Here is a 12,928-nt window from a genome sequence, read left to right as displayed (position 1 = left end):
TTTGTCGCCGCTACGAGCGCCCCGCGCTGCAGCTGTCTGAGATTTCCTGCAAACCTCCCGCAGAGCGCCGGGTCCTTGAAGGCGAACGGCGCCGGTGCCGGCCGGGCCGGGCCGACCGCAGGGCGGGCCTCGCCGCCGAACGGCCCCTGCGGCCCCGGGGCCGCTCGCCTTCGTCAGGCCGCGGCTGCGGAACGGGGGCAACTCCGCCGTCCCTCGGGGCGCAGCGCTGTGGGGCTGCCCCGGCGAGGGGCGGAGTGAAGCCCGCAGCCGGCGGGAGGACGCGGGGCCCTTTCCCGGCGGAGCGGCCCGGGCTGCTCCCCCTGGGCACGAAGCCAGGCCGGTGCTGTCCCGCGGGGTGGGGAGCGCCGCCGCCAAGATGGAGGCGGCCGGTGTAAATACCGCGGAGAAGGGGCAGGGTGGCGGCCCCGCCGGCGGCGGGCGAGGGGGGCAGCCGCGGCGGCGGGGGACTCCGCCCGGGGCAGGTGCTCGGGGCGGCGCTGCCGGGCGGCGGTGGCGCGGGCCGAGGCGAGGGCGGGGCCGGCGGCGCGCTCGGCTCTCCGGGCTCGCTGGGCGGCGGCGGGGGCGGCCGCGCTGGGAGTGACAGCGGGGCCTGAGCGGATCCGCGCTGCCCCATGCCGGCCGCCCGCCTCGGCGGCCCGCCCGCCTGGCGGTGACTCGGGCTCCCCCTCCCGCCCCTCCTCCTCCGCCGCCTCCTGCTCCGCTCGCCCAGCCCGGGCCCGGCCCAGCTGCTGCCGCACGGCGCCGCCGCCGCCGCCCGCCGAGCCCGGGGCGCAGCCGGGAGTCGCGCGGGGGCCATGACGGTGGAGCAGAACGTGCTGCAGCCCGGCGGCGCCGCCAAGGTGAGACACCGGCCCGGGCCGCGCACTGCGCCGCGCCGCGGGGGCCCGCCCGCTGCGCCAGGGCCCGGCCTGGCAGCCGGCTGCGCGCCCCTCGCCGAGTCCCTGCCCGCCGGCCTCGCCCGGGCCTGGCCCCCACCCCCTCCCGGAGCCGCTCCTCTCCAGCGCGGCTCCGGCGGCCGCCCAAGCCCCCGCCCCGCCGGCAACTTCTCTCCCCCCCTGCGCGGGGGTCGCAGCCTCCCCGCTCCCTGCGGCCGCACGGGCCCGCGGGAAGCGTCCCCCGGCCGAGCGGGGGCCCCGGCCTTCCCTGTGCCGCGGCCTCCCCCAGCCCCTGCCGCTTCAGCGCCGGGCTGCGGCGGGGCGACCGCGGAGGCGCCGGGGAGCGCGGCCGGGCAGCGGGGGGCCGCCGTCAGCCCGGCCCCGCGTCAGCCCCCCTCCGGGCCGGCTCCCGGGGCCGGCGAGCGGGCGGCCGCGGGCTGGGAGGGCGGCGGGGCCGCGGGCGGGCCTGTTGCACTTGCGGAGCGGCAGGACGGGGGGCGGCGGCCGGTGAGGGGCTGCCGAGCCCCGGCGGGGCTTGACGGGCTGGGAGGGGGGATGCTGCACATGCACGGCGTGACCCTGCATCGCGCCTGCTAAAGGTGAACGCTATTTCCAGCGTGTGACACAGGCGCGCCGTGACGCTCTTGCTGGAGTAAGAAGGTGCTGGGTTTGGGGACTGCTGTTAACGTGCCTCGGGAATGGGGTTAAACGAGTGGCAGTGCTTGGGGATCTTCTGCTGTGCACTAGGAGCTGCTGGAAAATGTTTCCTTATAAAAAAAAAAAAAAAAAAAGCCTTCTAAAGCTCTTCTTTCCACTGAACTGGCCAGTGAAAAAGAAAACTAAAATTTAAATTTCAGTGCTTTTTAAATTACTTTTAAAAAAGTAACTGTTGCTCTTTAATGCAGCTGTTCTGGTTAGTGATGTGACTCCCAGGCTCCCCTGTGTGTGATGTGCCTTCCCTGATTATTATTATTATTTTTTTTAATGGCATGTGATGCTTTTATAAGAGAATAAAGGTATATGTGGTTTGGCATAGGCATTGTGGAAGTTAAATGGCTCCAGTCATAAGGGTGGACAGTGGGAATGCAATGATAGTGTAATTGGTTAAAGTGGTACAACTTACTTCAGGGAGCTCATTTGGAGGGAGAGGCGTGTCTCGCCAAAGGCTGCTATCATAGTTGGAAGTACTTAGCACTGATTTTGGCCGCTTAAGCAGGAAGGCAAGGGCTGGACAGACTGATTTTGTTTCTTCGTTCCTCAGTTGGTAGTGTTGTCAGTTGGAGCATGCTAGCAGGCTAACGTAGCAGAATTTTGCTGCCAAGTCCCGTGCTACGTGTGTCTTCTGCGCTTGACAACTTCATTTGTTGCTGCTGTGAACCTGACAAATTTTGTGAGCAAGGTTAACTTTTACAAAACCTGTTGTTGATGGTTTAATTAAATAATCCCTTAATTGTCGCATCAGATAATTTATTATGTAATACCTGTTACACACTGGTCGGAGCTGCTGGTTTGCGCTTTCTGTCAGTAACCCTGAAGGTTACAGTTTTCAGCTAAACTACTGCTTGCAGGTCAGTAGTTCAGGACTACTTTAGTTGCAAATCAAGGATAAGCTTTAAGGGTGGCTGGAGACTGTGGTATATCACCTGGTAATCTGCGCTGCAGTAAAAAATGAAAGTACCAGTAATTCTGAAGTTGTAATCAGCATCTGTGGATGATGGTTCCTTGTGTAAGTATCTAGAGAAACTCTAAAATAGCAAGCTTTTTTCATGGCAGGGATTTTCATTTTTACTTCTGTTGAATCATCTGATTAGTACATTATTTGAAACTCCTTGTTACCTATCTTATCCCTAGCCACATGCTGGGGTGGGTGGAGAAAGGGCAATCTTGAAAATATTTTGCAAAAAAATACTATTTGACTCCAAAGTGAGTATCTAATTTTAGTGACACTAATGAATAGCTAATTGGATGGCGAACTTTAACATCGTTCAGTTTGTTTGCGTGTAAGAAGAAAAATTGTGAAGGTATAGTGCGCTGATTAATGGTTGAAAGGTGGAGAGGTTACCATACCACTAACTCACTGTCTTCCCTCAAAAGAAGAAAATCCCATGCTCCACAAATAAGGAGAGTTTGTTCTGGAGACCTCAAAGTTTGTCATGATTGTTTTTTGTTAGTGTGAAGAAACCACATACAAGCAGAAATATATTGGGTTTCCAAGAGATGCCTGAGTCATCAGCATACCTTATTCAGAGCTGTGGTTCCCAACATTGTTCATCAGATGTTTTCTTACAGTCATACAGGAAGTATGTGTCAAACTTCAGCAGTACTTGAAGATGTAAGTTTGTATTAATAAATGCTCTTGGCTACAAACAGTTCATTTCCCACTGAAGCTATCTTTAGTTTATTGTGTAGTTAAATCGTCTGGATCGGGTCGAAAGAAATTTTTTCTTTCATGTTTACTGGCCATCTTGACTCCTAGTTAAAGCTTATATTTCCTGGAGCAAATAATCACGTCACAGCTCTCTTGTGCTTCTCTAATGTTGTTAGGTGTCTGTGGGTTATCTGTAATGTTCGTATTTATAGATGACAGCATGTGAATAAAGGTAAATGGCCAGGCAAGTTAAAAAAAAAAAGTAGCTTTTCATTTTGTCTTGTCTGTGTTTCTGTCCAGTAGAAGCCTTTTTGGCTGGCTTCTTGCTGCTGAAGAGCTAAGGCATGTGTGTTGCAGTATCCCCTGTACTCCAAGCAGTCCTGCACCACTGCCACGGGGGCAGCTTGTGTTGGTGCACATGAATCTTCCTCCCAGAGGAAGATGGTCCCAGGCTGCCCCTGGTGCTGTGCAGACCCTTCCCTCGGCCACTGTCCTTTACACAGCGGGTTCAGCAACAGGGGCTGGGGTGAATGGTGGTTTTTCTAGTAATTGGAAGAAATAATCTGGAGAGGTCATACGTGTTTCAGTGGTGTCTCATCTGTAAGTGGTAGTTACTGTGTGGTCATCTCAAAACAGCAGCATGAAGAAGCTGTTTTAAAGGGTGATGCTTAGCTGGCCTCTCAGCAATGTGTATTATCAAGTTCTGCTGCTTCTGGAGAGAGACTGAGTGTTGGTTGATACATGATGGACTTAAAGTGTTTTATCTGTCCTTTGGTTTCCCACACCCACTGTTATTTCAGACCTGTGATTCAGATTCAGGAGCATATTGGCAGTCTAATCAGAGGAGTAGTAGAATAAAGTTAGGTGTGTCAGTACAGTTAGTACTTTGTGTTTGGGTTTTTTTGTTTGTTTGGGTTTTTTTTGTTTAAGAAGCACAAACATTTAAGGATATTTACCACTTGAAACAATGCATGGCTTAAAGCAAGGTCTAATACTACTTACTTCCTTTACCTTGCTCTTGTTTGGGGTAGTAAGGAGGACATTGTGCTAGCTTGTGCGTGCTTCTGCTCTGATCATCCCATGTGTTTGATGTACTTACTGAAAAATCTACATAATATGGTACTGACTGCTTATCTTTCCTGAAAGCAACGGCCACTGATTTCTTAGTACTGTGGTACTTCTTCATATGGAAGATGGCAGTCATACGTCTCCAACAATTGAAATAGGGATGTTGATGCAGCCCTGAATGGCAGGAGGTGATCACAAAGAGCATCTACCGAGGAACTGGTGTGCAAGAAAGGTATTATGGGAGTTGTGCTTATTTTTTATTTTTATTTTTTCTTCATCTCGGTAGGTGGCAACCTTCTGAGGATACAGCCTTTAAAATCTTTGTGTTCTAATCAGTTGAGTTCAGGGTTGCCTGCCTGCCTGACTCTCCAGTGGATCTGAGAGGCTCTGGCTCCTGCTCTCATCATGTGACCAGAGCTGCTCTGGCCTGTGACCAACACGCAGGTGTCCTCTCCTGAGAAATGCACCCCAGGTCATGTAATGAGGATGGGTTACATATCTGCCCGTGAACGGGCTGGGCTGCCTGTGTTTGGACTGTGTAGCAGGCAGGCCCCTTGAATATGCTTGAATATGGGGGGTTATGCCTGCTACTACTGCTGGTCTTGAAGGCTTTATTACCTCTTTTGGCCAATAACCAGACTGATTTACTGGATACGTTTGCACCATCTACTAAGTAATTTGCAGAAATTATTTGAAGTGCTATGGAGTTATGCTTTTAGATATACACACACCTCGTTATGTATTAAAAAAAAAGTTCTTATTACTTGTAGTTACACCTTCTACATAGATTCCTGTTTCGGGTTTTCTGAAAGCTAAAGCAAGGTGCGAAAAGGTCAGTGTTTCAAAGTAATTTGGAAAGCCCTTGTCAGACTGGTATGCTGAATGCTTTCTGGTTTTGTGGATGTTCTGATGGATTTTGGTGGGAGGATGTGTGGGTGTGGTTAGGTTTGGTTGGGTATTTTTGTGGTAGCTATGCAATCCTGCTGAATCTTGGAATTTTTTTCTTGGTATAGTGTAATATCAATCTGTACCTTTCTGTAAACCTTCAATAGCATTTTTGCTTGTTGCATTGTAGAAAACCTTTCACAAAAGTTCAGTAATAATTTTGATTGTTGTAGCAGGAGCTTACAACTATAGTACTATTGTTAGCCTCTGTCTGAAATAATCGCTTTAAATATCTTCTGGTTTATACCTTGAAAGAAAAATACTGTTTCAGAATATGATAATGTAAGATGTATACATTTCCTGTTAACCTTTTATACTATTATTTTAAAATATCTTTATTGCTCCCTAAATATATATATATATTTTTAGGATAACCCTGTATCTACAGCTACTAGGAGCAGCAGCTACAAAAGATGATGGAACTCATCAGCTTCTATGAAAAGGTCAAAAAGCTGATTACCCATGTCTCAAAACAGAAAAATATTTCACATTTTTAAGTGTTTTGTAAAGATAAGTGGGAGGATAATTGAACAGTTGCTTTTCTTGCACTTTTACGCCTGAAAGAAAGGATATGTTAAAGCAGGAAGTTGCATCTCTTTAATCCTGTGAATTCTGTTGGTGTTCATGGCCTTCTTTAACTGAAGAGAAATAAAAGATGTATTTTCTGTTCTGGTTTTGGCTACATCTTCTCTTCTTCCTGGCTGAAGAACCCACCCAAGTGTTGACAGTGATTATTCAATCTGCGAGAAGCTGGCACTGTAACTTCAGTGACGTGCATGCTTGGGTTGAGGGATGTCCTGGGATGCTGGGGACTGGTGCAGTGGCAGGGTTGTTAAATCTACCCATGCGCCAGCTGAGTTGGGGGCTGCCTTTTCAGGCTGGTCTGAGATCTTTGCAGAACTGGCTGGGAGGTGTCTAACCTTCGCACGTCACCTGTGCCAGGAATTATTTGGGGTGCTGCATCAGTCACCCCGTTACAGCCATTGCTGCTGGTGCCAGTGGAGGAGGCGGTTATTGAGGCACCCAGGGGTGCTTCTAGGGTTCCTGTATGTTTTATTGCTCTTAGCTTTCTGTAATCAAGATGCTGATTTGGAATTCCCAGCTGGTCGTATGGCAAAAGTTAAGAGTCAAATGTGACAGTCCTGATACTCCTTAGCTTAAAATGTAAACAAAAAGATTAAGAGCTGTGTCTTCACTTATATATTTTCCTTTAGGAATAAATTCCTTTAAAAGCCCAACTTTTGGTTTTGTTAAAATCCTTGAAGTGAATTTAAAGAGAATATTAAAACCTTTTAAAATTTGGAGGGGTGTGTGTTGCCAGGACCTGGACCTAGACAGGAAAGTCTTTTCTACTTTCATTGAGTTGAAAAGCCGCATGTCTGGGAGCAGCTTCTCTGGGAAACAAAAGTATTGTGAGCACTTTTGCTTTCCAGTTCTTTTGTGATAACCAGTCTGATTATGTAAAGGCAGGGAAGGTTGCACCAAGTCATAGTGAAGGTTTGTGTGTGTGTTGGGTTTTTTTTGTGTTTGGATTTTTGTTTGGTTTTAGATAGATGTGTTAAAACTTTCCCATCAAAACCCAGTGACTGAATTACTGATGTGTTGATCTTTGGTCAGTGGGTAATTTGAGAGAATTCAGCTTCTCACCAGGGGGCTGTTGACTCCTGCTTGGGGTATCAGTGTAGCATCACAATGCAAATAGCGAGCCAGAGATTAGGTTAAGTAATGCGGGAGAAGCTGTTGTGACAACATATTCCAAAATTATTTTCTGAATTCAAGGTAGATGTCGGTCTTTTTTTTGGTTCGTTTGTTTTTTCCCTGTTAGTAAAAGACCGTCTCTGTTAGCTGATGATTACACCTCATCAGTTGAGGTGCTGTTAAGAAGCCAACCTACCAACCATAGGAGATACTTAACTGTAGTGAATAGTAGTTCAGTTTCACTAATTCAGTGAAACTAACATAACTCGCATGTGACTTCTGCCAGAGAGCTAAGTGTACAATAGGTGGGGTGGTAACTCCTTCCATTCACTTTGGAACTGTGGTGCGCATAAAGTTCTAGTTAACGGGTGCTCAAGTATAATTAACAGGGAAAAGCTAGTACTGTAAATATCAAGTTAGTTGTATGTAAAGTGTGTAAAATTGAAACTTTTCTGATAAATTCGTTTTCTCCCCCTTTTTCTTTCTTTCAAATAATAAATATAGTGATAAAGTAATCTAAAGTTGTGAGACTGAGGTAAAGATGAGGCGGTGAGATGCTTTACTGCTGAGCAGGATACAGGGACATGCTTTGTATGATGCTACAGGCTTTGGGCCAAGTAAAACGAAATACTTTTTCCTGTTTCCTGCATCACATTGGCAAATGGCATCTCTTGCTGTTTTTTTGCAAACGCTTGTAACTCTTAATTTGGCAATAAAGTGTTCTGAACAGCACATGTCTTATTTTTTAATGTTACCTTACATTAATGCTGTGCTGAATATAAATGTTGTCATAAATTGTGTTGTACCAACACACCTCAAGTAAACTTTTAGGTAGAATGGAGAGCAACTGTACTGTGTGCCATAGTTGAGGACAATCACTATTTAAAATGTTGCTTTTTTTCAACATTAAACTTTGCGTGCTTTCATTGTATTGCAGGCTTTAGATCTCTTTATCATTAGATTTCTTTAGGACTTCAGAACTTTCAAAAGACTAACTAAGGGCTCTATAGACCACTAATAGAAAACTTTCATGAAACTTCTTTTTGAGTGATCCTGTTCATACCACCTTTCTGCTCTATGATACCCTCCCAGTTTTCAGAAGTGAGTAAAGGGAATTTGAGTCTGTCTCTTTGCTGCATGGGTTACAGCTCCCTGCCTGGATATTTGGGGTGAATACACTGGTCTGTGATCTGGAGCGGCTGTGGTGTTGTGCTCCCTTCTGCTGATAGCTGCAGGGCTGTATCTTCTGGCAGAAGGGTGGTTTTAACCTACTGGACAACGTAGTAGTTTTCCTGGTGAACATGGTGCAAAATGTGTGGTTTTAGGCTTTAACATGAATAAGATGTTAAGCAACCTTTTGAGTCAATGTTGAGACTCCTGTGATGTTGAAGAAAGAATTGGGTCCTGAGATGGTATAAAGGACGGATTGGCACACTGTCATGAGTGGGGGACGCTGACAACTTCAGTCATGTGTGGCAGGCTTTGTGAGTTCTTGTCCACTTAGTTATGGACTTGTTTTCCATGTATTTAGTAACATTAATGATAATCATTTGAAAATCAATGAAAGTATTCAATCTATATAGATGTAGACTCTTGCAGCTTAAGGCAGCACTGGTTTTTTTACAGTTAGGTTTTTGTAGTTTTCATTCTTTTTAATATGTTGTTGGCTACGTACTTTTGCTTATCTTCGCCATAATGGATGAAGTTCAGGAGCACGTTGAAAGCCATCAGCATGAAAGTTTTCCTGAAACCTGATGTTACCTGATGATGGGACTTTAACAGAAATAGCACTGTTGTGAGAGGTGGCAACACTAAGTGTCCACACTTTTAATGTAGCTCTCTGGAGTAAGGATGTTAGAGAGGTGGAATCCAAATAACATGTGATGTGGAACAGCTTGAAGGGTGGAGTGCAACTAGGTTAGCTTTGGAAACATTGCCTGACACAGATTTGTGTATGTAAAACATATACATATATATATATATTTTTAAAGCGCAACAGAAATATTGATATTTCTAAACTCTAATAATTTCTAAACTCTAATAGTTTTTATTCTGATATGCACAGCTGTGACTTGATGCTTTTGTTTATAGTAGGTCTCTGAATTATTTTAACTGGTCGATTCTTGCTGAAAAAAACAATGCCCTGCACAGCACTTCCTCTAAAATGATTCTATTATCAACTACCTGGCAACTGTCAAGCTTATCAAAGTTTAGGCATTGAGCAAATGCAGACGCTGCTTAAATATCCTTGACTAAAGCTTTTTTAGCCATCAGGTGAAAACATATTTTTAAGCTTTACAATAAGCACACGTAGACAGAATAATGTATTTGATAGAAGCTTTTCAGAGGGGCATTAGCGTTTTGAAGGCATGATCCATAGCTGTTTAAATTTTATTGACCCTGGTATCTTATCGTGGTCTAGGCAGAATTTATGGAAATTAATGCACGTGATATAGTGACATTATATACACCTCTGTGGCTCCTTCCTACAAACTGACAATTCATTGTTTCCCTCATGTTGTACCCCATAATCCAGAGGGCTCCCTTTAATTAGAACAAGGTGTTCACCTGACATTAGGGTCTGAGATGTAAAAATTTTGGATTGTGAATTGTGTAGCTGTATTTAATGCTATCTGTTACTTTTGATGAACAGTAAATACTGGGCTTGAGTTTGTGCGTGGTTTCTGTGATAGCTGTTCTTCTCACAGCTGTACGACTTCAAGAAAAGTCAGGTACCTGTGCTGAAAATTTCTGTTCTTATTCTCAAACCACAAATTTGTTTTTCTGAATTTCAATAAAATTCAATTAAAAATCCCCACATTTTGACAAGTTGAGTTCAGCTGTGTTTTTACTAGGATTAAGCCGGACAAAAAGAAGTGTTACGTGGAAGTTGAAAATAGTATTCATTTACATTCAGGTGTATGCTTTGAGTGCTTTAAAGTAAGCATCTGGAAAAGGCTGGGTATGCACAGGCACGTGGCGTTCTTCATCATCTCTGGAAGAGGAGGAGGTGGTGAGAATAGACTCCTACTCCACTTCCCTTTTCTGTTTGGTTTCATTTCATTCCTCTGAAAATGTGCTGCTTTGAAGAAGGAATTTCTCCTCTACTCTCTTTTTTAACGCTTTCAAAAGTGCATAGGTGTAACTGGCCTGGTTAAAGGACCGAATATTGTATATTTCATTGTATCCCCAAAATCTTGTGTTATGACTGAGAAAGCATTTTATATTTTTGCAGATTTTAACCTTTGCTTTGTTTTGGTACAAAATCATAGGAAAATACATAAGAGAAAGTTGGTGGTTTTTTTTTAAGCTTGTAAATATGATTTTTTTTAATTTTTTTTAAGCTAAGTAGCTTTTGGACAGCCTACAATTTTTCCTGTTCTTGGTATTACCTACTTTCCCGTTTGTCAGCTTCTTTTCTTGAAATTTTGCATGTGTGTCTCATGTAACTTCTCACCTGTTTGATGACCGTGCTCTTTGAATTTAGACTTGCCCACTACTGTTTTCTTTTCTTACATTAGAACCTTTTAATTATTGGTGGTAGTAATTGGCAAGCTTTTTTAATTCAGGCATCTAAGCTTATAACTTTTTTTTTTTTAATAGGGTACTAGAATTAAGTCTTTCTCTCTGTATTCCATTACTTGTTGGGAAATTAAACAATAACCAACATCTTACTGGCAACTTCTAAAAGTTCCTTCTAGTCTTGCATGTTTTTTGTGGGACTTAGTGCTAAAAGCCACAGAGCATTTCTTGTGACAGCCCTGGCTGGACTGTAATTGTCCCTTCACTTGAAGCAGACTTGGCTGCTTTTTTGGGTACAGTCAGCTGGTCTGTTGGGTAGCCTCTGGATTTATAGACAGATTGCCCCATCATCGTCAGTTCCAGCTCTTGGTAACTTGGCGTGTTACCTTGAAGCTTTTTCTGGGCCTGATTTAAAGGCAACTGGTAAATGTGCCACCTGCTGCCTAGTGCTGAGAGGGGATGTGTGTGGTGTACAGGCTCTGCTGTGCTGTTGTGGACCAGGGAAGGAGTTTGCATCAGCCTGCTATCCCCAGCAAAAATGCTGAAGACTGTTGCTTCATGACCTTACTGAGTAGAAAAGGGGTGAAGATTTTGTTGCTGGGAGTTTATTACCTCTGTTGTTGTTTGGGGAATGTGTTGGCATAACACTGTGGCTAGGAAGGCAGCGCAGAATTCAAAATTTTTATGTTTCACATCATTTTTCAGAAATGTGAACTCCTCAGAGGAGTGTTTCATACCACTTTTATGCAAGTCAGCATGTGAAGTTTCAGCTAGGTATGCAGTGATGAAGGATGGCAGAAAGTCACTACGGTATGATAGTGCCACGCTGCTGCCAAGAGTAGGGGAGACTGACAGGGCTAAGTTACAACAAACAGCAGTTGCAAACCAAAGTTGTAAGATTTTGAGACCATGTTGTCATATATTAGAATATAACATGTTCAGCTTTCTGTGGGGGCTGAGGCAAATGTGCGTTTCAATAGAAGATAATTCAAAGTTCATTAAAAAACAAAACCAAAACAAATATTCTCAAGATTAGCTTTTTTTCTTTCTCCTTGAAAGAATACATTGCTAAATTTGCTATTTCTTTGATTTTGAGGTAGTAAAATTACATGCTGATCCTCAGTGCAAATCTCAACACATCTTTAAATACTACAGTGTCTCCATTGTGTTTGAAGTTCATCTTGATTCTAATGTCATCTGCATCCATTGAGGTTACTACCTAATGAAAAGGAAAGCTGCTTGCTGACCTTCACAGGCCGACAGTCTGTGGTGTTGCAGTGGCCTTTCTGCAGGGATGCAGCACGTGCCCGTGCCTTCCTGGCGCTTGACCCAGGGAAGGCTGTCTCACCTCACCGGAGAAGCTGGAACTGCTGTCAGAAACCCATCACCTTGCGGGCAGCCTGTTAAATACTGTCCTGGATTTTAGGTGACTTAGTTATCTGTAGTCTAGTTGTTCTGTGGAGTTTATTTGTTTTATTGCCCCCCCCCCCCCCCCCCCCCCAAGCTAACAATGTGTGTCTCTTCACAGGAGTTTGGGTTTTTTTTTTTTTTTCTTTTTTAAATTATTAGTGGCAGGCAGGATAAGCTATTAAATATTTTTACTGAGTGCTGCAAATAAGGGTGCATGACTTTTCTGATGGAATTTAATTTTGTAATGCACCTCAGGTTAGAATTTGGGGTGATCAGTTGAGGCTGCAGGATGAGCTCACTCCTGGAAGACATCCCTGCAGTAGAGTGGAGGTACTCTCATCCACTCTTCTTCTCCAGCTCCCTGTGTTGTCTCTCCTAACTTCTTCTGGCCCTGGGAGGGGGGCAGCAGCAGGCAGCATGATCGGGAGCTGCACACTGCCTGCTCAAGCTGCCAGGGAGCCTGGGGCTGCTGCTGAGGGTGGTGGGGAGCCCTGGGGTTGGGCCCAGCTGCTGAAGGTGGCCAGGGAGGGCGGGTGTCTCTGGGTCTGAGCACACTCTGTGATCACAAAGCCCACTTTTTAGGAATTCAGGTTAGTAATTTTTTTTTAATTGGACTAGGGGGAAAAGTCTTTATTGAAAGGCGTTCTGTTAATTTTTTTTCTTCCTATTCAAAATAGACAGCTGAGCTCTCTGCCCAAATGCGTCCTTGCTATTGAATAATAACATGGAATCTTCATAATACAGATTTATCTTAAAAATTGCAGTTTGACTTTTGTTTAGGATTTCTGGGCTATAGTAGTCTGAATTTTGTGTGGAAAAATTGTTTGTGAAACCTCCCCTGGTATTGCTTACCTAGGACACGTAGTGGAGTTGTTTGAGGTGAGGTGGGATCTTTGATACTTGTGCCATTAACAGTTGCAGTAAATTCAATCTTTCTAGGTGTGAACACCCAAACCAGGGAGCTGAGTGCAGCACACAGGGCTTCAGCCCATGCAGGAGTAGCCCTGAGCATGTGTGTTCC

At 45.2% G+C, this 12,928-nt stretch overlaps 1 protein-coding gene across 2 annotated transcripts in view; it reads left to right on the top strand.

Annotated features, from left to right (window-relative positions):
* Window positions 1-680: 680 nt before the first annotated feature.
* USP25 (ubiquitin specific peptidase 25) overlaps window positions 681-12,928 on the top strand; it is a 97,155-nt gene continuing 84,907 nt past the window's right edge. For both annotated transcript variants that reach the window (XM_055701879.1, XM_055701878.1), the window contains exon 1: window positions 681-860. In XM_055701879.1, the coding sequence (XP_055557854.1) occupies window positions 816-860 (45 nt within the window). In that variant the 5' untranslated portion in view covers window positions 681-815. The remainder of the gene's footprint in view (window positions 861-12,928) is intronic.

The sequence above is a fragment of the Falco cherrug genome, chromosome 2, assembly GCF_023634085.1.
Source record: "Falco cherrug isolate bFalChe1 chromosome 2, bFalChe1.pri, whole genome shotgun sequence".
Classification (NCBI taxonomy): domain Eukaryota; kingdom Metazoa; phylum Chordata; class Aves; order Falconiformes; family Falconidae; genus Falco; species Falco cherrug.
Note: the sequence above shows the minus strand (reverse complement) of the source record. Positions and strands in the feature narration are given on the sequence as shown.